Below are 26,302 nucleotides of genomic sequence, written 5' to 3' on the forward strand. Positions count from 1 at the left end.
AACGCGTGAACTAATACACGAACGCAAAGAGTGGAACAACATAGCTACGCGAACGCATGAGGGGGACGCGAACACGATGAGTGATGAAGCAGAGCTTTGCGAACGCGAGGCTCTAAATGCAAATGCGAAGAAGGATTTCTAGGTGGTCAGCAATAGAGCTTCGCGAACGCGGAAGGCGGTTTGCGATTGCGAAAGAGGATACCAGAAGCAGAAAATAGTAGTTAAAAACAAGGGAAAATGACCAGTAGCCTACCCGGAACACACCCGGGGCCCTCGAGACCCGTCCAAACATACAAACAAGTCATATAACCTATCACGGGCTCGCTCGAGGTCTCAAATCACATCAAACAATGCCGAAACATCGAATCACACCAAGAATCAAACTTGAGAACTTTCAAACCCTCTAACTTCCAAAACTCGTGCCAAAACCTATCAATTCAACTCGGAATGACGCCAAATTTTTACAGACAAGTCCAAAATAATATAACGGAGCTGTTCCATCTCTCGAAATCACATTCCGATCCCGATATCATAAAAGTCAACTATGGGTCAAACTTCTCCATTTTCCAAACTTCAATTTTTCCAATTTTCACTGAACCATCTCAAATTACCCTACGGACCTCCAAATTCGAATCCAGATGTGCGTTTAAGTCCAAAATCACCGTACGAAGCTGTTGAGATCACCTACGATCCATTTCGGGGTCGTTTACTCAAAAGTCCAATTCCGGTCAAATTTTTAGTGTTTAAACTTCCAAAACTAGGTTCCCTCTTCTAATTCAACCCCGATTCATCCGGAAACTGAATCCAACCATGCAAACAAGTCGATATACCTAATGCGAAGCTGCTCAAGACCTCAAACTGCTGAATTTTCTCAAAACGACCAGTCAGGTTGTTACAATCCGCTCCGCCCCGCCCCTGCCCCATTAAAACTTTGTCCTGCCCTAACCTGACCTGCCCTGCCTCACCCCATTTGCCATTCCTAATAAGCTCCAAAGGATAATTCCAATTGTAAAGGATGACTCCTAATCACTCTTAAACTCTAGGATGAAAGTTTATTGACTATATAACTCTATAGGGTTAGAAGTCTTATGTACTCTGGAATATTTTATATATACATGCTGTATACCATTGTTTGATTATTAAATAACAGAGCTTTTCATGGTATCATAGCATTTTACCAATCATTTACAACAATATCAAATCCAAATAAATAATAATTTTCTAAAATCTGATTTTTATTTAAAGCTTTAAATTTTTTTAATGATTATTGGAGTTTGCTTAGGTTTTATTATTTCGCATATATATGCAAAAATTTCAAAAGAAAGTCGTCAAATCAATGAACATCAGTAGATATAGTTTGATGTTTCCTTTGTAATAATATAAGCTGTCATTGGAGTCTTGAATTGCTTATTGTCGTTCGTCTTGGTTTTGACACAAAAGATAAAGTTCTAATCCAACTCCAAGGATATTTGGACAAGGCGACTAAATTGGCACAAAAAGTGTTCTTTTTCTTTTGATAGGATTGGAGGAATTGGTTGTGATCTTGCCCCTAGAAGAAAGATTATGTGATGGTACTTTTGCACAGTGAAAAATAAGAAGTTTGGAGTTTAATTCTTATTTTGTATACAATTAGTATATCATGTTGGGTAATTAAATGAGAACACATTTAATAGTGGTAATTACATTTATTAATATGCATAGATAGGTAAAAATATCGAAAAAGTGAAGCCCAACTTCTTTTTAGCCCCTTAAGTGAAGCCCAAATCACAAAAGCCCAACTCATGAGACCCATCAACTACACAACTGCCTAGCCCAATTAATTAACAAGAGCAATAAGGACCACACGTGTAAAATTTCAAAAATTGCTAGGGCAAAAGTCAAGCAATCACGGGCAGTCCGGGCAATACTCAGAATATCTGACCGTTGGTGTTTTCAATTCTCACATACAAATATATAAGCTCCTCTATATCCCGCTTCTTCACACTATTCAAAAAATACACCCACCCCTTCTCCCTCCCCCAATCTACACTTAGAAATCAAATTCATCTACACACACATATAAACTGTATCAATCAATTACTGTTGATTGATTTTGTTCCCTACTTCGTGCTTTCCCATTCGAAACCAAGAAACTGAAAACTGGGTGAATATTTTGTTTTTAATTCAACGTAAACTTTTTTGCTTTTACTGATAGAAGTTATATCTGGGTTTTGTTTATTATGTATAGATCTAGTCGATTTCAACTTTTTTTGGTTAGCTCTGGTGTTTAATTTTTGGTTTAATGTGCTACTGCTACCGATGCATTAATCTTTTTGTTTCAACTTGCTTTATTGGCTTTGAAGTTACTTGAGTGTTATTGGAATTATAAGAATAGCTATAAATAAGCTCTGTTTATGAATTGACGTTTACTTTGTACTTGATATTTGTTTTTTGTTGGACAATTGAACAAGGAATCCTGTTCTGTCAAATAGTATGTATGACTTTTCAATTTCTTGTAGGAGTTCATAAAAAATTGTTTGGTTTTCTACTAAATTAACTCTTTTGATGACCAAGAAATGGGCTAACCCTTAGGGCTCGTTTGGTTCAAATCTGGACCAGGATTATAACCGGGTTTTAATCTAGATAACTTATCCCACTTTCTATATGGGATAACTCATACTAAGATTTTGGTTTTAAAAAAAATAACACTGGTTTTAGCTAATACCTCCAACCAAACACGAGATAAACTTAATCCCAAAACTTATACCGGGATGACCCACCTAATCCCTTGAACCAAATGATCCATTATGATCAACACAACCTTCAAAACTCGGGATAATTGCCCCGCCCCTCTACCTTTCTCCACTTAAATACCTGGTTTAGTTTGCATGACTGTGACCTAGTGCCATTGAATTAATTTTGTACCTCATTTTTTCAATTAGCCAAAATAGATCTGAATGGACATAGATGACTCATATAATGGCGATACCTAGTTTTAGGATTGAGGCGTAGTTGATTTATTGCTTGTTTGTTGAAAAAAGAAGAGGGTGCCTTTTAGAACATTCAAACGTTGAAAACTTTGGTTTTCTTGGTTTTGTGAGGCTTGTTGATGGCATGTAAAATTTGAATGGGATTTTCAAATAGTTGCTCATGCCTCATTGTGCCTCTATATCGCCACTATGCCCCAATGGAGAATCCTCTAGTTCTATTTAAGTGCTATTTTATTACTAGAGATCTTGTATATTAGTAACTGCCAGAGTGTTTAACTTTTTCTGTCTGTGTTCAGTTTTGTAGGAGAAATGGCTCTTGAGATCACTCAGTTTCTATTGGCTGCTCAATCAGCGGATGCCAAGATTCGAACTGAGGCAGAGGCTAACCTTAGTCTGTTCCGAGAGCAAAACCTACCGGGATTTCTTCTTTCACTGGCTGTTGAGCTCTCAACTGATGTAAAACCCACTGAATCCCGGAGGCTGGCAGGTATTGTGCTGAAGAACTCTTTGGATGCTAAAGAAACTGTCAGGAAACAACAGCTTGTTCAACAATGGCTGGTAATTGAATCATCTTATAAGTCCCAAATTAAAAGCTTGCTTCTGAGCTGCCTTGGATCGTCTGTACGCGAGGCAAGTCACACTGCTGCCCAAGTGATTGCTAAAATAGCTTCCATCGAAGTTCCTCAGAAACAATGGCCAGAGCTTGTTGGTTCTTTGCTTATTAATATGACTCAACATGGAAGGCCTGCATCCCTTAAACAGGCCACATTAGAAACACTTGGTTATGTGTGTGAGGAGATATCTCACCACGATCTTGTCCAAGATGAAGTAAACTCTGTCCTCACTGCTGTTGTGCAAGGTATGAATGTTGAGGAGGAAAGCCCTGAAGTCAGACTTGCTGCAGCAAGAGCTTTGTATAATGCTCTTGATTTTGCTCAGACGAACTTTGATAATGAGATGGAGAGAAATTATATTATGAAGGTCATCTGTGAGGCAGCCACAGCAAAGGAGAGACAGATAAGACAAGCAGCTTTAGAATGTCTTGTTTCTATTGCGTCAACATATTACGAGTTGCTTGAACCTTACATGCAGACTCTGTTCGAGTTGACAGCTAAAGCAGTAAAAGAAGATGAGGAAGCTGTAGCCCTTCAAGCAATTGAATTCTGGAGTTCTATCTGTGATGAAGAGATAGAACTTCAAGATTATGAGGTCCCTGACAGTGGGGATTCCAGTGTGCAACATTCCCATTTCATTGAGAAGGCTCTCGAAGTATTAGTTCCAATGCTGTTGGAAACATTATTGAAACAGGATGAGGAACAGGACCAGGATGATGAAATCTGGAATCTGGCTATGGCTGGTGGAACATGTCTTGGTCTTGTTGCCAGAACTGTTGGAGATTCTGTTGTTCCCCTTGTAATGCCTTTTGTGGAGGCTAACATAATGAAATCGGATTGGCGCTCCCGCGAGGCTGCCATATATGCATTTGGCTCAATACTTGAAGGCCCGAGCATTGAGAAGCTATCTCCCATGGTCCATGCTGGATTAAAGCATCTGCTTGATGCGATGAAGGATAACAATGAGCACATAAGAGATACCACAGCATGGACTCTTAGCCGTATCTTTGAGTTGCTGCATGCTCCAGCTTCTGGATTTTCAGTGGTTTCACCAGACAATCTTCAACAGGTTGTGGAAGTGCTGTTAGAGAGTTTAAAAGATGTCCCTCATGTTGCTGAGAAAGTTTGTGGGGCTATCTATTTTCTCTCTCAAGGATATGAGGATGCTGGTCCAAGCTCGTTTCTGCTGACACCATTTGTAACTCAGATTATTGGTTCTCTTATTTCAACGGCTGATCGAACAGACAGCAGTGGTTCTAAGCTCAGAACCACGGCATATGAAACCTTGAATGAAGTTGTTAGGTGCTCCAATCTTATTGAAACATCTCAGATCATTAAACATCTTTGCCCTGTTATCATGACCAAGTTGGCACAAACTGTTGAGCTTCAGATTTTATCCACTGATGATAGAGAAAAACAGGGAGATCTACAGGCTTCCCTATGTGGTGTTCTCCAGGTTATTATTCAGAAGCTAAGTAATTCTGATGAAACCAAGTCTATAATAGTCCAAGTTGCCGACCAGATCATGATGTTGTTCTTAAAGGTTTTTGCCTGTCGTAGCTCAACTGTCCATGAAGAGGCGATGCTTGCTATTGGAGCTCTGGCCTACGCAACTGGATCAGACTTCTTGAAGTATATGCCGGAGTTTTACAAGTATCTGGAGATGGGCTTGCAGAATTTCGAAGAGTACCAGGTCTGTTCCATCTCTGTGGGGGTGGTTGGTGATATTTGCCGTGCATTGGACGACAAGATCTTGCCCTACTGTGATGGGATCATGACACATCTTCTCAAGGATCTGTCTAGTGGTGAACTTAATAAATCTGTAAAGCCTCCCATATTCTCCTGCCTTGGGGATATTGCGCTTGCCATAGGCGAACATTTTGAGAAGTACCTTCAATACGCATTGCCTATGATGCAAACTGCTTCTGAAGTATGTGCACAACTAGACAATAGTGATGATGAAATGCTAGAGTATGGCAATCAGCTCAGGCGCAGTATCTTTGAAGCATACTCTGGAATTCTTCAGGGATTTAAGAATTCCAAGGCCAACTTGATGTTACCCTACGCTCCTCATCTCTTGCAGTTCATTGAACTGGTTGCGAAAGACAGACCAAGGTATTGTTAAGAGGATTTTCATGGACATTTTCTTTCTCTTACAATATTTGCACCTTATGAGTTCTGACATGTGTATTCTGGTTCTTTTGCAGAGACGAGAGCGTAACAAAAGCAGCAGTAGCTGTGTTGGGAGATCTAGCTGATGCACTTGGTTCCAATGCAAAGACCATATTCAAAGATCCTGCATTTTGCACACAGCTGTTGGGCGAGTGTCTTCAATCTGATGATGAACAGCTGAAAGAAACAGCAACATGGACACAAGGAATGATTGGGCGTGCCTTCTCTGTTTGTGGGTGAGAGCTGCTCTTTACATAGGGAATCTTTTGTTTTCCCCGTTGTATTGCCGAGGCTGAAGTTGTCAGGTTACCCATTTTTTTTTTTTTTTTTGGAATCAGCTAAGCTTGCATCTCTTGTGTTGGCTATTAAAGTTGAAGTTCTTCCTTTTTAATTTATGGGTAAGCAGAAGGGGTGGGGTAATTTTTTACAGCTTCAAGCTTTGAGGCCACCTTGTCTTGGTAGCCTGCTGTTATGACTTTGTCTAGTCCTTTAATATAATATTACAAGTCAGCTTCCAGTAACTCATCATTCTGTCTTGGTAACCTTTCTCCCGTTACTATCATTCTTGCTCTCTGCTGAAGATCATCGTCAGTTTTCGTTCTTTCCCACTAATGAATTTTTAATTTCTATCTAAGTTCTAGTATTAGTTTAAATAGTGGAGTTCAAATAATCCACCTTAAATTTTTAGGATAATAGGCAAGTACCACCTAAACTAAAATTTGCAATGCTCATAACATTTTTAAAGTCACGAAACACCTGTTTGTTTATGCAACTACACATTTAACTGGAAGTCTGAGTCACTAACAATCTACTTAAAACTCATAATTTAAGAAATTTAGTACTATTACTTGTTACTGTATGTCTTGCTGGTGGCAGTGCCTTTTTCTTCAACAATAGAAAATATGTTTACTGGTATAGTCTTTGCAAATTGTATAACCCTTTGGACATGGTTTTCTTTGCATCACGAGACAATCTCTCTTAAACAAAAATAGATGAGATAAATGATGATTGCACATTAAGATGTCTAAATTGACTCATAATATAAATTACACTACATAACCTTTATGTGACCTGTGTATAAATTCTTAGATCTCTGGTTCCAGCATTCTAACTTTCTTGCCAAATCTTGTCTTTTCCATTTGTACCCATTTTGTCACTAGCATGTGTAGTCCTTCCTGATTGAGCTAAACCTGTTAATCTTACCCATTACTTTGTTGAAGTCAATGTAGAGTACATGGATTTATCTTGACGAATCTAACCAAATTAAGAACTGTATCTGATACCAATGAATGATTGTTCTTTGAGAATGTGGTGTCAATCTGATTTTGTTACGACAATTAGTTGGCCTGCAATTTGATTACTTTAGAGGAAAAAACTTAACTTTGACACGGCACCTGATTTCTGCTCTTTTAGTTTTTCCAGCTCTGCTGTTGGATGGGAAAAAGTCCATCTTGTAGTAACTGGGGCTGTTATGCATCCAGCCTTAAGATAATATGAAGTTATGAACTACTTGGACATTCTTTGAAGTATATTTCGTTGACTTCAGTGTTGAGAATTGGCTACATTTCGTGCTTTAATGTATTGAAGACCTTCCTCTAAATGTTGTGTGTTTTTTTTTTTTTTAATGTTTTTCAGGAGGAATAAATGTATGATGAGGCATGTGCTCATAAAAACATGTCTAAAATATCATGATATTCAACTAAACCAGAAACTATATCTTTAAGAAATTTAAGAATTTGTGCAGAAAAAATCAGAATCTATATCTTTAAGAGTGTCTGCATAAATGTAGGATGTGTTAAGTAAGAACCCAGATATAGGAATGTGATAACTGAGATTATGTTCCTCTCCCTTGTTAGCTGATGAATGCACCAGAAATAGATGACCTAACTAAATTGCACAATTACAAGGAAGAATTTTGGGTAAGTAGAAGCTACTTAATTCCTATAAAGTACTTTAAGCAAAACACGAGAACAGTGTATATCCTTTATACAGAAGTTCCTATAGTTTCTATCTACCAGCATTTAGGGAACTAGATGACATCTGTCCGATGGAAAATGTACGGCGTGATATATTGATTGTATCACTAGCAAACACTTCTAAGAACTTGGACGTGATTTCATCAACCCTGCCCGATCCAACAGAGCTCAATTGCTCAGAGATTTGAAGCGATTCATCTCCATTGAGGTACCTCATTACTTGTCTCATGGTTGGCCTAGCTTCTGGTCTTGGATGAGAACAAAGAAGCCCAAGTCCCAAAACCATTTTCACCTCTTTATCGACATAGGCAGAATTCAACTTAGGATCAACTGCATCAAGAATATTACCTAGTTGAAGACATTCTATAACCCAATCTGCTAGTACCAGAGCTCCTTGCCCGGGTTCATATATAATAGGTGGTCTTCCACTAGCTACTTCAAGAAGTAGTACACCATATGCATAAACATCTGTGCTCGTTGAGGCCTTCCCTGTTCGTGATAATTCGGGTGCAAGGTAGCCTATTGTTCCTACGACATTTGTAGTGTGTGAATTCTTGCCATGATCATATAATCTTGCAAGCCCAAAATCCCCTAATTTACCATTCATTTCACCATCAATAAGGACGTTACTGCTCTTCACGTCTCGATGTATTACCACTTGCTCCCATTCTTCGTGCAAGTAAAGAAGCCCTGCAGCAATCCCTTTGATGATGTTAAATCTCCGGTCCCATGCTAGAACAATGTCATTTTTCGGTCTATAAAGTAACGAATCAAGACTTCCATTTGGGACATAGTCATACACTAGGAGAAGATCATTCTTTGTCTTACACCAGCCTTGAAGGTTGACCAAGTGTTTGTGCCTTAACCTGCCTAAGCTTTCAATCTCCGCTGCAAATTCTCTCATTCCTTGAAGAGAATTGCTTGCTATCCTCTTCACCGCAACCTCAGCTCCATTAGTAGGCAAAATACCCTTATAAACAGCACCAAAGCCTCCAACTCCAATTAGTTCACTGACCTTGAATCCCCCGGCTGCCTTGTAAAGATCTCTGTATTTAAACCTGTGAGGACAATCCAGCTCCCAGTCTTCTAGAACTTCATGTTGCACCATTCTTCTGCGGATATAAACAATTACTGATGCCACAATGATCAGGAAAACCGTGGAGGAAAATGCTGCGATCAAGGCCTTTTTAAGATGGGAATTCTTGTAGGATGTTACCATTTCAGGTGGGGCAGTAGGTAGCTCAGAGGGATTTAATGGATCAGCAGCTCCATTCAACCGAAAACTCCAACCCAAGATGTAATGAGAGCTTGCTTTATCTCCTGTGGCTGCTGAGAAACCAGCATACATAGTTTCCTTCATCACTGGGGACAAGTCTATGGACTCAGAGATTAGAGGTTGAATTGGCTTTAGAATTGATATTGGAGCCACAGTTACATTTACCACTTTCTTTACTCCATCGTAATCTATCCAAGCCTGAATCGGTTCTCCACCTTGTAGATATACCTGTTCTGTTTCAGAAGTATTATTAATATGGTAATCGGCTGAGTCTGATGCGATAGACCTCATGCCATTGATGTTGATTCCAATGTGGTTGCCATCTTTGTCCACACCTTCATTGCGACCATTCACAGTGTCAAATTCAACCATAAAGATGTGGTTAGTATCATTGCCATCATTCTTTGAATTGAAGACTCCAAGAAAGTGATTGCCTTGAGCACCAGGAAAACTCGGGGATGGAGATAAGGTGAAAGCAAAGCCAAAGCCACCTGGAGTGTTCTTAAGAGGGACAATGGCGAAGACGAAGTTTGTACTAAATGAAGAAGCATTTTTAGCAGTGGAATTAGTACTAGAGTTGAAAATTGGTATAGGTTTGGGATGGAAAGCATGGCCTATAACATGGTATGATCTATTAGTAAGCTTAAGTGCACCACTAGGATTGATATATGCAACTCCATCAGTCATGACATCTGACTTATTGAATCCATGGTAAAGAAAATCAAAAGATTGAGCTCTTACAAGAATAGTGCAAAAGAATACAAGAATAATAACTAGGCAATAGGGCTTGTCCATGGAGTATTTTGGAAGTGCAGTTTGTTAAGTTTTGAGGCTAAACTATTCAAACTCAAATAGACAAGAAGATGCCTTGTTAAAGGAAGAGAAAAACAAATGGAAGATGAGGCATTATTTTCAAAGTCTATGCTATTAATAACTTAATGGAGAGACTTTGAAACAAGCAAAAAGATTCGGCATTGCAAATTTGAGTGTCCAAAGAAAACCTATAAAAGATAGATATATAGTCATATCAAAGTCGTTATAGGTTGTTGACTTTGAAGTAGCAGATCAGAGGGGGAAATAAGGGTTGCCATATACACAAATAACTTAAAAGATGAATTATTCAACTATTCAAGACTGGAGACTTTTCTTGGTACTCTCGTTATTGTGCTTTGCCATGGACTGAAGAAAAGAAAATATCAAAAGGCATGTAAAGCTCCAAGAGCCTCAGAAAAATATTTAATTGGTTTAATTCAGTTGGTTTTGTATTTTTGTGAGTGAATTGGTAATTGAACAACTGTTCTTTCGGGTTATTTTGGAAGAATCTTTGTGTTTTAGGAGTTCAGTCTAGTCTAATTAGTAAACAGAAAATCATGTGTCTTTAACACCTCGTTTGGATGGTTGTTACCCATTGTATTGTATCATATTGTTACTTTAAATATGATGTTTGTTTTGATTGTTACTTAAATTTTATTGTACCGTATCGTTAAATCCGTCGTTACATAACGACGAAATGTGCCACTTTATGTAATGACCGATTTGGTGTGGTCGCGTCGTTACCTTGTCTTTTTCTCTCAATCTCACCTTCACTATTATTAAATAATTTTGCCTTGTATCATAATTTTTTTTTATAGTATTGCAAGTTTATTCTTCATATTGCTGGTGCGCGATATCATGAAACGATGGCAACAGACACAATCTATCCAAACATTGTATTTATTAAACAATACATTACAATACAATATAATACGATACGTAACAACCATCCAAACAAGCTGTAAGCGTCAAAACATGTTTTTTTTTTTTTTTACTTTGTTTATCCCGTGTACCCCTTCACTCTCCAATAACACATGAGGATTAAGTTTTCCATATTTAGAAAACAAAAAATAATTAATTATTGAAGAAGGCAAAGAAACTACCTTGATGACCAATGATATTAAACTTATATGATTGATTAGTGATACATTAATCATTCCACCTAATCAAACTTGGTAGATTGACAATCAAATCAAGTGATATGGCTTTAATAGAATAAGCAGAGGCACGTTGCTGGTGGACCAAGTGCCGTTGAAATGTGGTACTCCATTGGTTATCTAACTAATTTAAATTAGTGTCTCGTATAACCTATTGTTAAAAGGGGAAGATCTCGTATGACCTATTAAAAGGGAAGACTGGGTTTACGGGGCTCTTATTTGAATGTAGAAACCGTGTCTCATAAATTGATTATTTACAAAGTCAAAGTTGAGAGAGCAGAAATTCGAGGAATAATATTCAGTGGCTTATATTATTTTGCAAGTGATGGAGAAAGGAGTGGTCCACGTTTGTATGTGTATAAAACAAGTCTTACATTGGTTGTTATAAGTCTCAAGGCAATCAACTTATGGAATTCATCGAAGCTTCCCTTGACCTACCCTAAAAGGAAATTCTTTTGTTTACGGGTGTAATTAGTTCAGATTTTGTAATTATCAAATCAAACTAATTTGTCGGGTTATTAAATCTAAAGATCAAACCAAACCAAAAAACTCGGGTTTTTCAATCTCGATTTTTCTCGGATTTTCGGTTTATTCGGGTTTTTTCGAATTTTTTCCTGGTAAAATCTTCGTATCACAAAACATATAACTTGTGCTCCAAATATTTCTTTAATCCTAGTAAGATACAACTATATAAGTTATTTTCCAAGAAAATAATACAAAATATGAGATGTGTCATGGCAATATCCTAAAATATTCAACAATAAAGACAATAAAATCATGTAATATAAATATTGCTAATTAAAAAATCATAACAAAAATAAACATAATCTAAAAGTACTAAGTCATGCTAAAATAAGTAGACTAATAAGGGAGTATTAATTACATGACTAAACGCTAAAGAAAAAATAAAAATAGATTATGCATTTTTATCTAAATCATTGCAAAATAGAAAATAGATATTTGATACATTCCCATTCCTAGTATTGAATTGAATGTCTTTTGTTAGCATTAGTATTGATTTGATTTTGGTTTGGGCTCTTGTTATCATTGGAGATACTAATATTAATGACTATAAAACTTATTGTAATATTCACAAGTTCTAAGTCCAACCTTGAAATAATACCTTAAAAGGTAAAATTATAAAAAAAGTTTAAGAAATATTTATAAATTACATCGCAATAAATATATTTATATATTAAATATATCTAAAATTTCTATATATGTAATATCGGGTTTGTTTGGTTTCGGTTTGACTTTCTTTAGTTAAAACAAAATCAAACCAAATCATAGTCGGGTTTTTTTTCTCGATTTGACTTGGTTTATCAGGTTGGTGCGGTTTGTCGGTTTCCTTTGTACACCCTACTTCTGTTGATGCATTAAGAATTTAAAATGAAGCCATTTATAATCAGTTTAGTCAAGCTTAAAAAATCAACTTATTTTGAGAAATATTTTTTTTAAAGTACTTTTCTCAAGAGGGGTTGCTGTTGGAATGTTGGACCGGAATCATTTGTTAAAGAACCCTAAACCCAATTTGGATATGAAGAAGACGATACAGTCGAAGAAGAAGAAAGAGAAAGACAGCTATTGCACACAATAGGTTACAACATAACAAGAGCTGAAGACCCAAATGTATTGGGTATAACAAGTGTCTGGGCCAACTGGGCCAATACACAGAACAAACAAAATGCAGGCCCAATAAAACACAAGTCTGATCCTATTGTTACATATTCGGTTCAATAGCTTTTAGCATAATTGGATACAGCTGAAAGACACTTAATTCTTCCAGCATAATCATATCCGAATGCACTTCACATCTTTTAAAGGACACTTTACAACTATGTAATATCTGTACACATTATGTGCACTTATGACAAGGACAACAAATAAAGTATTAGACACTTGTAACTAGTATAGCTGTAGCATATATTTTTATCTATTGAATACTTGTATAAATAGATACATTGTACAGAATATTAGACAGTGAATGAGAGAAGGAATTTCTTCTAAATTCTTACATGGTATCAAAGCAGTAGCTATTTGAAACCCAACCTACATTTTTCCAGCCTTCTCTTCCTCTTTAAAATGGCACCAAATTCCACAGATGATTCTTCAAACATTTCTGCAGCTCGCACAATTACTCAACCAGCTGCTATGAATTCCAATCACCTCTATTACCTTCATCCATCAGATTCACCTGGAATGGTTCTTGTCAACTCAGTATTTGATGGGAAGGGATATGGAGGATGGCGTAGAGCCATAATCATTGCACTCTCTGCCAAGAATAAACTTGGTTTTATTGATGGAACATATTATGAACCTGATGCTTCTTCCACTGACTTCAAGCAGTGGAATCGTTGCAATGATATGGTTATATCGTGGATCTTGAATTCTCTATCTAAGGACATAGCTGTCCTTTATTAAAAACTGCAAATGCAATTTGGAAAGAACTTGAGGACAGATTCGGACAATGCAATGGTGCTCAACTTTATCAATTACAAAAGGAGTTGAGTGACCTAGTGCAAGGTACCTCTGATGTAACAGGATACTATACAAAAGTAAAAAGGATTTGGGATGAGTTGGATACCTTGAATAGTTGGTGCACTGCATCTGTGAATGTAATTGTGGAGGAAAGTCAAGAGCTTCAAAGTTTTTTCAAGATGGTAGGCTAATCCAATTTCTCATGGGACTTAATGATGCATACACAACTGTAAGGAGTAATATCCTAATGCTTACTCCTCTTCCAAGTATCAATCAAGCCTATTCTCTTCTCATTCAAGATAAGAAGCAAAGAGAAATTCATGTTGTACAAAACCCAGTTGGGACTGCTTTTCTGGCACAAAATCAACCAACGTATTTTCAGAAATATGCTAATGGAGAAGGAAAGCTGAAAGCAAATCTTGAAGGAAAGAAGAATAACCTGGTATGCAACTATTGCAAGAAGACCGGACATTCCATTGATAAATGCTATAGAATCATTGGTTTTCCCTCCACCTTCAAGTTTACCAAATCCAAAAGGTATCAAGGAGGACCTCACATCAATGCAACACTCATGCATGAAGAAAACACAAGTCAATCAGTCAACACAATGGAAGGAAATACAGCAGGAAAAGTCATCACTCAAGAGCAATTCAGTCAGCTTTACCAACTTCTTCAGCAGGTGAAGGTTGGACAACAGGGTGAGCAGTTTTCTTATGCAAATGCTAGTGCCAACTGTGCTGGTAAAATAATCAATACCCCTAATCTATATTGTCTTTCTTGTCTTCCTTACATGAATTCTACCTCCTAGATAATAGATTCAGGAGCTTCAAAACATATGACTTTCGATTATTCCATTTTATTAAATGTAAAACCTCTAAGAAAATCTTTATATGTGAATCTCCCAAATTCATACAGATTTAATGTCAGTCAAGTTGGTAGTGTGCATGTTCTACCAGATTTAATCCTAAACAATGTGTTATATGTTCCAGATTTCAGGTTTAATCTAATTTCAGTTCACAAACTCACTAAACAACTCACCTGTACCTTGTTGTTCTCATCTCTTGGCACATTCTTGCAGGGCCCTTCACTGAAGAGGCCAGTGGTAGTTGGTGAAGTCAAGGAAGGTCTATATCTTCTTAATCCAGCTTCTCTAAGTTCTGGCATAGTTTATGGAAATCAATCAATTTTTCAGTCTTATTCAGCTTGTAACAATCTAAAGAAAGACATTGTCTCTCATTCAGTTTCTTGTTCTGCTAGGGTCAACTCTAATGTAAGTCTGTGGCACAAAAGGTTGGGGCATATGACTCTGTCCAGTATGCAAAATATAACCAATTTTCAATTTCCTTCTCTAAACAAGTTTAATCATCCTTGTGATATATGTTGTCAAGCTAGGCAGGCAAAATTGCCTTTTCAGTCAAGCAATATCAACACAAATTCAATTTTTCAACTAATTCATGTCGATACTTGGGGACCTTACAAGATCCCAACTCATGATGGTTATAAATATTTCTTGACCATAGTAGATGACTATAGTAGGGGAACTTGGACTTATCTTTTACGAACAAAAAGCAATGCTTTCCCAGTTTTGAAATCCTTTCTAGCAATGGTAGAAAGACAATTTGCAACTAAAGTTAAAATCATTCGTTCAGATAATGCTTTGGAATTAGGTTCAGGATCCGTTCTTTCAAGTTTTTTCTCTTCTAATGGAATCCTTCATCAAACCTCTTGTGTTGGTACACCACAACAAAATGGAGTGGTCAAACGAAAACAAAAACATTTTCTAAAAACATGTAGGGCTCTATTATTCCAATCTAATCTCCCCACTATGTATTGGGGTGATTGTTTGTTAACTTCTACTTTTTTAATAAATCGTTTTCCCTCTAAAGTTCTTGATTTTAAAACACCTTTGAAATTCTTTTTGGGAAAGTTCCAGTTTATGCTTTCCTAAGATGTTTCAGTTGTCTATGTTATGCCTCTACTCTATCTCATCATAGGTCAAAACTTGAATCTAGATAAGTGAAGTGTGTTTTTTTAGGATATCCTTTTGGGAAGAAGGATACAAACTGTTGGATCTTCAATCTAAAACCATTTTTATCTCTAGAAATGTAGTTTTTTATGAGGATATATTTCCTTTTTCATCTCTTTCACTTGAACCTCCCATTTTTCCTACAGAATTTTCCACTGTACACTACCAAACTCATCCTTTCCCTCAGTATGATAACCAACCTTCTTCAGAACCAGATCTTAATCCTTCTCCCTCTCTATCCATAACACCACCAAGAACAGCTCCTACTTCATCCGCTACATCTAGGTTCAATTCATCTCCGTCTTCTATTCCTGTTCAACCTGAACTAAGGAGATCTACTAGGGAACACAATCCACCATCTTATCTGACTTATTATGTATGCAATGCTGTATATTTGACTGATCTAACCAATTCTTGCTTTGCAGCACCAGTCTCACCTACTACTATGGCTTTCACTGACCTCTCTCCATCCAATCAATCTCTTCTAAATTCTATCTCTCATATCATTGAACCTACAAGTTTCTCTCAAGCAGTTTTACATCCCAGTTGGCAGGATGCAATGGCAACAGAACTTCAAGCCTTGGAGACCAACCAAACTTGGGAAGTGGTTGAACTACCAAGAGGCAAGAAACCTTTACCTTGTAAATGGATCTATAAGGTTAAATATAGATCTGATGGAAGTATTGAAAGGTTCAAAGCTCGACTAGTTATACTAGGAGACATACAAAGGGAAGGAATAGACTACAATGAGACTTTTAGTCAAGTGGTGAAAATGACTACTGTTAAATGCATCTTAGCCATTGCAGTGAAAATGAATTGGAAATTATTTCAATTAGATGTCAATAACGCTTTTCTTCATGGTGATCTACAGAAAGAAGTATACATGAGATTTCCACCAGGTATGGTTTCACCTTCCACTAATCATGTGTGCAGATTAAAAAAGTCCTTATATGGACTCAAACAGTCTTCACGACAGTGGTACGCAAGACTCACTGGTTCCCTCAATTTCAAATGCTATTCCCATTCTCTTAATGACTATTCTTTATTTTCCAAAAGACAGCTCATGGAATTTCTATTGTGGCTGTTTATGTCGATGACATACTTCTCACGGGTGACGACCCTACAGAACTTTCTAATCTAATGAAATTCCTCAATTTCGAATTCAAAATCAAAGATCTTGGAGAAGCCAATTATTTTCTTGGAATGGAAATAATACAAGAAAAATAGGGACTAATTATCAGTCAAAGAAAGTTCACCTTAGAGCTTCTTTCTGAATTTGGTGTTCTCGGTTCACGGCCAGCTTCTTCTCCGCTGGATCCTAGTTGCAAGCTTCGAGCCGATGTTGGTGAACCTCTTCACGATCCAACCATTTACAGGCGACTCTTGGGCAAACTCAATTTTTTAACCCACACTCGCCCTGACCTCTCATTTGCAGTTCGACATTTGAGCCAATATATGCAAAGCCCACGTCGACCACATTTTGATGTTGGGCTACATTATCTAAGATATTTGCTATCTTCACCCGGAGTTGGGCTCTTTATGAAATCAGACCCCTCTTTTTCATTAATGGCTTTTTGCGACTCGGATTGGGGGTCTTGTCCGGAATCTCGTCGTTCAGTCAGTGGCTTCTATATCAATCTCGGCGGCTCTCCTATTTCATGGAAATCAAAGAAGCAATCTTCAATTTTACTATCTTCTGTCGAGGCCGAGTACCGTTCTATGAAGAAGGTCGTTGCTGAACTAACATGGCTTGTACGCCTTCTCACAGATCTCTCGTTTTCCCCAAGCTTACCAGTTTCTTTACATTCAGATAGCCAGGCCGCTATTCACATAGCAAAAAACCCTGTCTTCCACGAACGAACAAAACACGTGGAAATAGATTGCCATTTCGTTCGTCAACACTACCTCGCCGGACTGATCTCCTTATCTTTTGTTCCTTCGAAATCCTAGTTAGCCGATGCCTTCAGTAAACCTCTTTCTGGACCACTACACGGTGCGATCATTTCCAAGTTGGGGTTGATTTCTCATCCCTCCAACTTGAGGGGGGGTGTTGGAATGTTGGACCAGAATCATGTGTCAGAGAACCCTAAACTCAATTTGGATATGAAGAAGACGATACAGTCGAAGAAGAAGAAAGAGAAAGATAACTATTGCACACAATAGGTTACAACATAACAAGAGCTGAAGACCCAAATGTATTAGGTATAACAAGTGTCTGGGCCAACTGGGCCAATACACAGAACAAACAAAATGCAGGCCCAATAAAACACAAGTCTGGTCCTATTGTTACAGATCCGGTCCAATAGCTTTTAGTATAATTGGATACAGCTGAAAGACACTTAATTCTTCCAGCATAATCATATCCAAATGCACTTTACATCTTTTAAAAGACACTTTACAACTATGTAATATCTGTACACATTATGTGCACTTATGACAAGGACAACAAATAAAGTATTAGACACTTGTAACTAGTATAGCTGTAGCTTATATTTTTATCTATTGAATACTTGTATAAATAGATACATTGTACAGAATATTAGACAGTGAATGACAGAAGGAATTTCTTCTAAATTCTTACAGTTGCTCTGATGGTAAGCAACCTCCACTTCCAACCAAGAGGTTGTGAGTTCGAGTCTCCCCAAGAGCAAGGTGGGAAGTTCTTGGAGGGAAGGATGTCGGGGGTCTATTTGGAAACAACCTCTCTACCCCAGGGTAGGGGTAAGGTCTGCGTACACACTACCCTCCCCAGACCCCACTAAGTGAGATTATACTGGGTTGTTGTTGTTGTTGTTGTTGTTGTTTTCTCATAAGTACTTTTGGTGAGAAGCAATTTTTGTTTAGTTAATTACTTTAAAAAACACTTTTGAGCATCAATTAGTATTTGCTAAAATTTTCAGCTTCTCCAAAATTGTTTCTACTGCTACTCAAAAATATTTTTTTTCTTCTAAAAGCTTGGCCAAATACTTTAACTTTGAAAAAAATACTTTTTTTTTTGAAAAAAGTGCTCTCGAAGAAACTTAGCCAAACAAGCTATTAGTCAGTTCTAAATCTGAACTCAACTATTCCATTTTGTAAAACGTTGCTTCGTCCATTATTACAAGTTTTTGTAATGAACGTTCAGATTTATACAGGTTTTATGTAGCGTTTCATATTTTAGGATTTTTAAAGGAGCTAATATTGACTCTTTGTTGCTGCATATATCTATTGTGATGCCAATAATCTTTCATATTTTAACTTCAAATTTTGGTTTACTTATTACACCAATAAATACTGTCCTTCATTTTGTTCCCACGATAATTGACTTGAGTATCTAAACTAAAGTGTCTACATTGTTTAAATTTCTTCCCATTAGAAAAAAGGTATTCCATCATGATTTTATCTTTCCAGAAGATTCCTGTTAATATGTTTTCAAAAACTAGTGTTTGTTCTTGCAGTTTCTGTACAGATATTGGTTTTATTTTTCAGATATTAAAATCTATTTATTAATCCAAATTTCCTTGCTTTTTATTGTTGGAAAACGACTTCTGTAAACCAAATGGTTAAAGTTTTTTTAATTGAAAGAAGGGAGAAATCAACGAAGAACATGAAATGTAAGACAGACGAAAAAAAACACAGTTTAAAGATATGATAGAAGTTCTCAAATGGATTAAAATGAAGCTTTTTCTCGGCTTCCTTTCTTAGACCTTTGATATCTTGATCGTGGATTAGACACCTAAAAGAAGAAAAAATGAGACGAAAATGATTAGTCGTGAGGTAATAAACAGAAGACAGGAGTGCTTTAGTTTTAATTAGGAAAAAACGAATAATCTATCCTTTCAAAGTAGATCACTTGTCAGGTTGTTAGAGGAGACTAGTTGGGCATAACTCAGTAGCTTTAGCTAAAATTTTGTACTTATAAAAAGTTTATTTAGTATGTATAAATAATGGCGAAATACATAAACGACCCCTTTAAGTTGTTCTCAACGGTCAAACAAACACCTCAACTAACCCCTTTATTATTTTAACACTTCAAGTGATTATCAAGTGTATCAAGTAAATACCCGGCCTAGTCAGCTTACCTTGCTTGTGACACACAGTTTGAAACGCAAGTTACCCATCAAGTAAATTAGGCTTTTATTTTTTAGAATTAATTTGAAGTGGGCTCCAAAAGTCCAACAACTTCTTCCAAATCCAACCATTACAGAACCAGTTATGCTACTATCAATGCCATTATCGCTACCTTTACGACCACTGTGGCTGTCAAACCTTTGTAAGATGCACAATAGCAAAACAAATATTTCCAGCAAATTAAAGTCAATCATCAACCAAAAATTGTTAAACTCATAACTCATGAAATCTCAATAGAATTACTTCATCCATCTACTTTAGAAGCAATTGAAATCCAATTGCTTGAGTCAAGTAATTAACTGGACACCAAGAGAGAGAAAGAAGGTTGTCGGAAAGGACCTTTTCTGACGAGGTCCTTGGTGGAATTAAGAGTTAAATTTTAAAAAGAGATGGTGTTTAGGATGAAAGGTGAGAAGATGTCCTGTCGTTAGGAGGAAGGGATAGGGAAAAGAGAATAGTTTTTTTTTTATTTGCGTTGGATATTGAGTTTGGATCTCGGGTCGCTCCATGCGGGTTGATCCGAACCATCTAAAAGAGATAAGGTAAAAGAAAGTTACTCAAAAGAAAATCACCATACACAGTTAAATAGTGATGGGGTTAATCAGTTTTTGAATGTGGGTTAACTTCTCTTTTATATATATCATGTAAGTTTCCTTCATCTCACATAAGAAAGAGAAAAACAGAAACTTCCTTCTTCTTCCAAAAAACCACACAAGGATAAAAGATACTTAGTTCGTAAAATTCTAACTTTGTTTCCAAGAGATTCAAAGTTCAACTTGGGGCAATTCTTTTGGTGATGAGTTCAACTATCTCCGCTACATCTAAAAGGTACACAACTTGTTATTCTCGCCCCTCGGTTAATTTATTATGACATTGGTATCAGAGCCAGCGTTGTTTCTTATTTCTTTAAACATGGAATAATAGAAAACTCTGTTGAAAAAAGTTCGCCTCCAATCATTGTTTGTTGTTGTTTGTTCCAAAGCAATTTTTTTTCATAAAAAAGAAAAGTATGATGAAACGGCTGTAAATCAGAAACTCTGCACGAGAATGTCCTGAAATGAGAGATGAACAGTTTTTGCCCGAATGGAAATCTATTGAACGACACATTCTGTTGAGTAAATAGTATTTATAATCCCTTTTTCGTGTGAATTTCTCGTGTTATCCAAATATACATATGAACGTCTGCCATATGTATGTGTATCTTGATGATTCTGCATGTATTGAGTATTAAAACAAAGCAAAACAAATAAATAATATATGATCATTGAATGCACTCGCCAGACCATCAAATTACCTGGTTGAAGTACCTGATGTGTAGGACTTTCTGGCTTTGAATTAGGCACGTGAAATTTATGTTTCTGGTTCATAAGCATTCTGTTCTCATAATATGCTTTCACTTGTTGAAAATGGAAAAGTGAGTTTTATCTACTTAATATAAAAAATTAGTTTAGCATTAATTCCTTATATTGATATACTTTTACGAGTTATTGTGATATATGTTATCACATTGGATGGTTGTAGCCATTCTTATTGTTTCCTTGGTCCTATTTCAAAATATGGCTGAATAGGGACAAGTTCGAATTACTCCAAGTGGGAGTTATCGAAGTCAAGAAAGGGTACAACGTAGAAGGGTACGTCGTCGCATGATTATTTCTATAATGATTCAGACTTGGAGCCTGAAGTCATCAGGAATGTCCCAAGGGCGAGACAAAATGAGTTAAGGGATCGAAGGGCTGAACGAAGGGAAGGAGAAAAGAATATTAGGAAGTTTAAGGAATTTAAAATGGTCCTTGATACTTTCATTCCTGAACATGTACGCCTTTTTAGATTAAAAAAAGCTGAATTGGCTAATTACATAGAGATTACTGATTGAGAAGCATTAGCTATTTTAGCGGACTCTCTTCGAGAGCCTTGGGGTAAAATTTTAACTGATATTTATCATGATGTTTGGCCTAGTGCACCTTTTAGCATATATGAGCAAGAGTTAGTATTCGATTGGTACATGTATGTCCTAGTAAACATGTAAATTGTTATATGTGTTTTATCTTAATGAAATTTAAATTACGTTATTTGTCTCACCAGTTACATAAATTATTTATCATATTTTTTTGTTATAATGGATTGAGACTTGTAATAAAGTACACACTAAGAAGTAATTTAATATTAATTAAAAATATTTAGATATAGACGATGAATGGAAACGTAGTGACTGTTCGATTCTATAGTAAATGTAGAATTAATATTATAATTAATTTACTTGAGTGTGTAATCACATATATAAATTGGCTGAAGTATATATTGATAAGTTAAACTTATAATATTGTCTCTAATAATAGACATGGCATCAAAACGTATCATTGTTGACTTGAACAAGGGTGACAAATTGAATGGTGAAAATTACAACATCTGGAGTCGTAAGATGTGATATGTACTCGAAGAGAAAGATGCTCTTGAAAGTATTAACCATGTTATGAGTCACTCAGAGGAGGGTAACACTGCCCAACACAGGAGGGATCTGGAAACTTACAATGTTTGGAAAAAGAAAGATTCCACTACACGTGAAATTATTATAAGTTCAGTTGCTGATGATCTAATCCACGAATGTGGGCAACATCCTACTGCTCAAGTCATGTGGGCGCATTTAAGATAGGCGTTTGGGTACAACTGTGACTCACCTTCGACAGTTGACAATCAAGTTTGACACGTACAAAAAGTGTCATGATCGCGGTGTCAAGCAACATCTAAGGGTGATGTCAAATATAATTGCTCAACTCAAAAGTGTTGGCCATGTTCTCTCTGATGAGCAGTAGGTTCAGACAGTGATTCGGTCTCTTTCTAATAATTGGGAACATCTGAAGGTTAACTTGACCCACAATGATAATATCAAAATTTTTGCTGATGTTGCTCATCATATGGAGCTTGAAGACGAGCGGCTTGGTACTGCTAAAACTGTACCTAATGCCTTTGTGGCAGAATCAAGTGGTACAAAGAAATCAAGCTTCAAGCGCAAGAGAAACTGAAAAAATAACGGAAAAGGTAAGGAGACTGGAGAAGGATCCTCCAAGAAAAGAAACAAACCAAATTCTAAGAAAGAAAAATGGTTCTACAAGAAGAAAGACAAGAGTAAGATGAAGTGCTACAATTGCCAAGTTCCAAGGCATTTTGCTCGTGAGTGCACTGAGCCGAAAAAGGTAGAATTTCAAAATGCATCTCATGTTTCTAGCACTGTTTTACTAACTGAATTTTATCTTGTGTGGATTGTAGACTCAGGGGCTACCGACCATGTGAGCCGTGATAGAGAAGCGTTCATAGAGTTTCATCGAGTTCCACCTGGATCAAAAACATGTATATGTGGGAAATAATGCAAAGCTTGAAGTCAAAGGGATAGGCCCTTGCAGAACGGACATACGTGGTGGACGATCTTTGATGTTGCATGACGTCCTATATGTTCCAGATATTCCACGAAACTTAGTCTCTGTATTTGTTCTTCTAGATTTAGATTTTAATTTGAACTTTAGTCGTAATGGTCTTAGAATTACTTAAGACAATATTTTTTTATGGTTTTGGACATCGTTATGATGGTTTTATTGTGTTAGATTGTAATCCTTCTACGTATAACTATTATGTTGATCGTTGTATTATAGCATGTTATTTTAGTAACAATGATGTTGATATTATTACATGGCATGCAAGATTAGGTCATATAAGGTAGGATCGAATGAATAGATTGGCTAAAGAAGGACATTTAGGTTCTTTCTCTAAAATTGAAATGCCAATTTGTGAAAATTGTCTTACCGGAAAGATTATACATAAACCATTTGGAAAGGCTAAGAGAGCTGATTTTCCATTACAATTAATCCATTCTGATATTTGTGGTCCAATGAATGTGAGGGTTGGGTCTGGTGCTTTATATTTTATTACATTCATTGATGATTGCACACGCTTTGGTTATGTCTATTTGATTTCTCATAAATCTGAAGCACTTGAATGTTTAAAGAAATATTTGAATGAAGTTGAGAATCAATTAGATAAAAAGATTAAGACCTTAAGAACTGATAGAGGGTGTGAATATCTATCAAAAGAATTTGAAGAATTGTGCAATGAAAAGGGCATCACCAGACAGTTAACTATTTCGTACACACCTAAACAAAATGGTGTAGCAAGAATAGAACACTACTGGACATAATAAGGTCCATGATGGCGCATGCAAATTTACCTATCTCTTTTTGGGGAGATGCGTTATTGACTGCAACCTACATATTGAACAAAGTGCCTTCTAAATCAGTTTCTTCCACTCCTTATGAGATATGGACTGGTCATAAACCAAATTTGAAGGATTTATGACCTTGGGGTTGTGCTGCATATGTAAAAAATTCCTTTAGCAAGTTTGGTAAATTAGGTCCAAAAGGCAAAAAATGTCTCTTTATAAGATATTCAGAACACTCCAAAGGGTATGTGTTCATTGGTGAATTAGAAGATGGAAGTGTTACTGAGATTGAATCACGAGATGTCACATTTCTGAAAAATAATTTTCTAAAGAAGGGCGAGGTAAAGAATGGAGAGCCTCTTTATGAAATGTTGAACTCAGATAGTCATTAAGTGTCTTATGACACAGTTGATAATCAAATTGATCAAGATCTTATTCCTGATCCGAGTGAGAGTGGGAACTCTCAATCCCAAAATCCTTCTGACGAACCTGAATTTCAACTACGAAAGAGTGCCAAGAAAAATATACCCAAACATACCTATGAAATTGAAGATTATATTTTTTTGGTATCTCCCATAGAAATGGATGAGCCAAAGCCTGTGACTGAGGCTTTATCGAGCCCTGGAAAAGATGAGTGGATGAAAGCAATGAAAGAAGAATTAGAGTCCGTGAAAACCAACAAAGTCTGGGACCTAGTTGACCTTCCGCCTGGGCGTAGAGCCATTGGGAACAAATGGGTTCTCAAATTTAAACGCAAAGCAGATGGGTCAATATAAAGATACAAGGCACGATTGGTGGCAAAAGGCTTTACTCAAGAAGCTGGAATAAATTATGAGGAAACATTTTCACCAGATGTGAAGTTTACCTCAATTCGCTTACTTTTGGCTATTGTTGCATGTTTGGATTTGGAATTACATCAAATGGACGTGAAGGCAGTTTTTCTCAATGGAGAACTAAATGAAGAAATCTACATAGAACAACTTGTAGGCTTCATCGTTAAAGGCCAAAAAAGAAGGTTTGTAAATTGAAAAGATCTATTTATCGCCTGAAGCAATATTCAAGGCAATGGTATTTGAGATTTCACAAGGAGGTGATCTCATATAATTTCACCATGACCAATGAAGACCATTGCATTTATGTGAAGAAGTCCAATGGGATATTTGTAATTCTTTCTCTTTATGTGAACAATATTTTATTGGCTGGAAATAATTTGGAGCATTTAAAAACCATCAAGTCATGGTTTCAAAGTTATTTGACTTAAAAGATATGGGCGAGGCAGACTATATCCTTAGAGTTAAGATCCAAAGAGACTGTTCCAAAAAGTTATTGAGTCTATCTCAAGAAGCTTATATAAAGAAAATTTTGGAGCATTTTCGCATGAACAATTGCAAATCCATGGATACTCCTATAGCGAGAGGTGAAACTTTAAGCCTTGAAATGTGTTCCAAGACTGAAAATGAAAAGGAAGACATGTCTCGAGTTCCATATTCAAGTGTTGTCGGGAGCTTGATGTATGCTATGATGTGTACTCGCCCAGACATTTGTTATGATGTAGGTCTGGTTAGCAGGTATCAATCCAATCCTGGAAGAGATCATTGGAAAGTTGTGAAGAGAATTTTCAGATACCTGAAGGGAACTGTAGATTATTCACTATGTTATAATAGAAATGATTTATACTTAAGAGGATATACAGATGTTGATTGGGCTGGTGACCAAAATAATAGAAAATCAACATCCGGTTATGCCTTCTTACTTAATGGTGGTGCCATATCATGGAAAAGTAAGAAACAAACCTGTACAATCCTTTCAACGATGGAAGTTGAGTTTGTGTCTTGTGCATCTACAGTACAAGAAGTTATTTGGTTGAAGAGATTCTTTGAGCATTTGGATATTACAAAGAACTCTCAGGATCCCATGACTCTATATTGTGATAGTCAAGCGTTGTAAGCACGTGATTTTTGCCCTATATGAGAATTACTCCCAAAAAATTCAAAAATAAAATAATTTTTCTTGGTGTGCAATTTTTGTGATATTTTGTGATATTTTGTGTAACTATTTGTATGTTTGTCTATGCATGTTTATTTGTTAAATTAATAAAAAAAATACAAAATATGTCTCATTTTGCATGTAGGATTTAATTCTACAATTGTTAGTAATTAAATTTGTTCACAAAAATTAAAAATTACAAAAATAGGCATCTTTTGCATTTTTAGCATTTAATGTCCAAATGAACAATTTTATGCTTAATTATTACTTAATTGTGCGTTAATTGTTATTAGAAGTTAATTTGCGCTTTTATAACTTAATTTAGTTCTTAATAATAATTTAAGTACTTTTATTATTTAGTTTTAGAAAAATAAAAGAAGAAAAGAGAACAAAAATACAAAGAAAAATCGGATTGGGCCACTTCTTCAATTTCAAACCACAGGCCCAAATAATTGTCCCAACTTTCCCCATGACCCGGTCCACTTCAAACCGGGTCGACCCGGTCCGCTCCATTAACC

The 26,302-nt window shown here is 36.4% G+C and overlaps 3 protein-coding genes across 4 annotated transcripts; 2 read left to right on the forward strand and 1 right to left on the reverse strand.

Annotated features, from left to right (window-relative positions):
• The first annotated feature begins 1,980 nt into the window (after positions 1-1,980).
• LOC107816465 (importin subunit beta-1-like) lies at positions 1,981-6,276 on the forward strand. Of its 2 annotated transcripts, none has more exons than XM_075222816.1 (3): positions 1,981-2,143; positions 3,266-5,698; positions 5,791-6,276. In XM_075222816.1, the coding sequence occupies exons 2-3, from the start codon at positions 3,279-3,281 to the stop codon at positions 5,993-5,995; spliced, it is 2,625 nt and encodes an 874-aa protein (XP_075078917.1). In that variant the 5' UTR covers positions 1,981-2,143; positions 3,266-3,278; the 3' UTR covers positions 5,996-6,276. The 2 variants fall into 2 exon arrangements, with proteins under 2 accessions (XP_075078917.1, XP_075078918.1); XM_075222817.1 differs by having other exon boundaries at positions 1,996-2,168.
• Positions 6,277-7,572: 1,296 nt separating this feature from the next.
• Positions 7,573-10,181, reverse strand: LOC107787788 (lectin-domain containing receptor kinase VI.3). Its single transcript, XM_016609394.2, has one exon. The coding sequence runs from the start codon at positions 9,800-9,802 to the stop codon at positions 7,763-7,765; it is 2,040 nt and encodes a 679-aa protein (XP_016464880.1). The 5' UTR covers positions 9,803-10,181; the 3' UTR covers positions 7,573-7,762.
• Positions 10,182-25,064: 14,883 nt separating this feature from the next.
• On the forward strand, positions 25,065-25,745 carry LOC142165090 (secreted RxLR effector protein 161-like). The gene has a single exon (XM_075223721.1). It carries the CDS (start codon positions 25,065-25,067, stop codon positions 25,743-25,745), a length of 681 nt encoding a protein of 226 aa, XP_075079822.1.
• Positions 25,746-26,302: the final 557 nt, after the last annotated feature.

This window comes from Nicotiana tabacum, chromosome 10 (genome assembly GCF_000715075.1).
Source record: "Nicotiana tabacum cultivar K326 chromosome 10, ASM71507v2, whole genome shotgun sequence".
Lineage (NCBI taxonomy): Eukaryota > Viridiplantae > Streptophyta > Magnoliopsida > Solanales > Solanaceae > Nicotiana > Nicotiana tabacum.

Excerpts from the sequence above, each read along its gene's own strand:
- LOC142165090 (XM_075223721.1), top strand. The coding sequence starts at position 25,065 with ATGGGCGAGGCAGACTATATCCTTAGAGTTAAGATCCAAAGAGACTGT.
- LOC107787788 (XM_016609394.2), bottom strand. The coding sequence starts at position 9,802 with ATGGACAAGCCCTATTGCCTAGTTATTATTCTTGTATTCTTTTGCACT.
- LOC107816465 (XM_075222816.1), top strand. The coding sequence starts at position 3,279 with ATGGCTCTTGAGATCACTCAGTTTCTATTGGCTGCTCAATCAGCGGAT. Across the intron at positions 5,699-5,790 it reads GTTGCGAAAGACAGACCAAG|AGACGAGAGCGTAACAAAAG; the intron begins GTATTGTTAAGA and ends GTTCTTTTGCAG.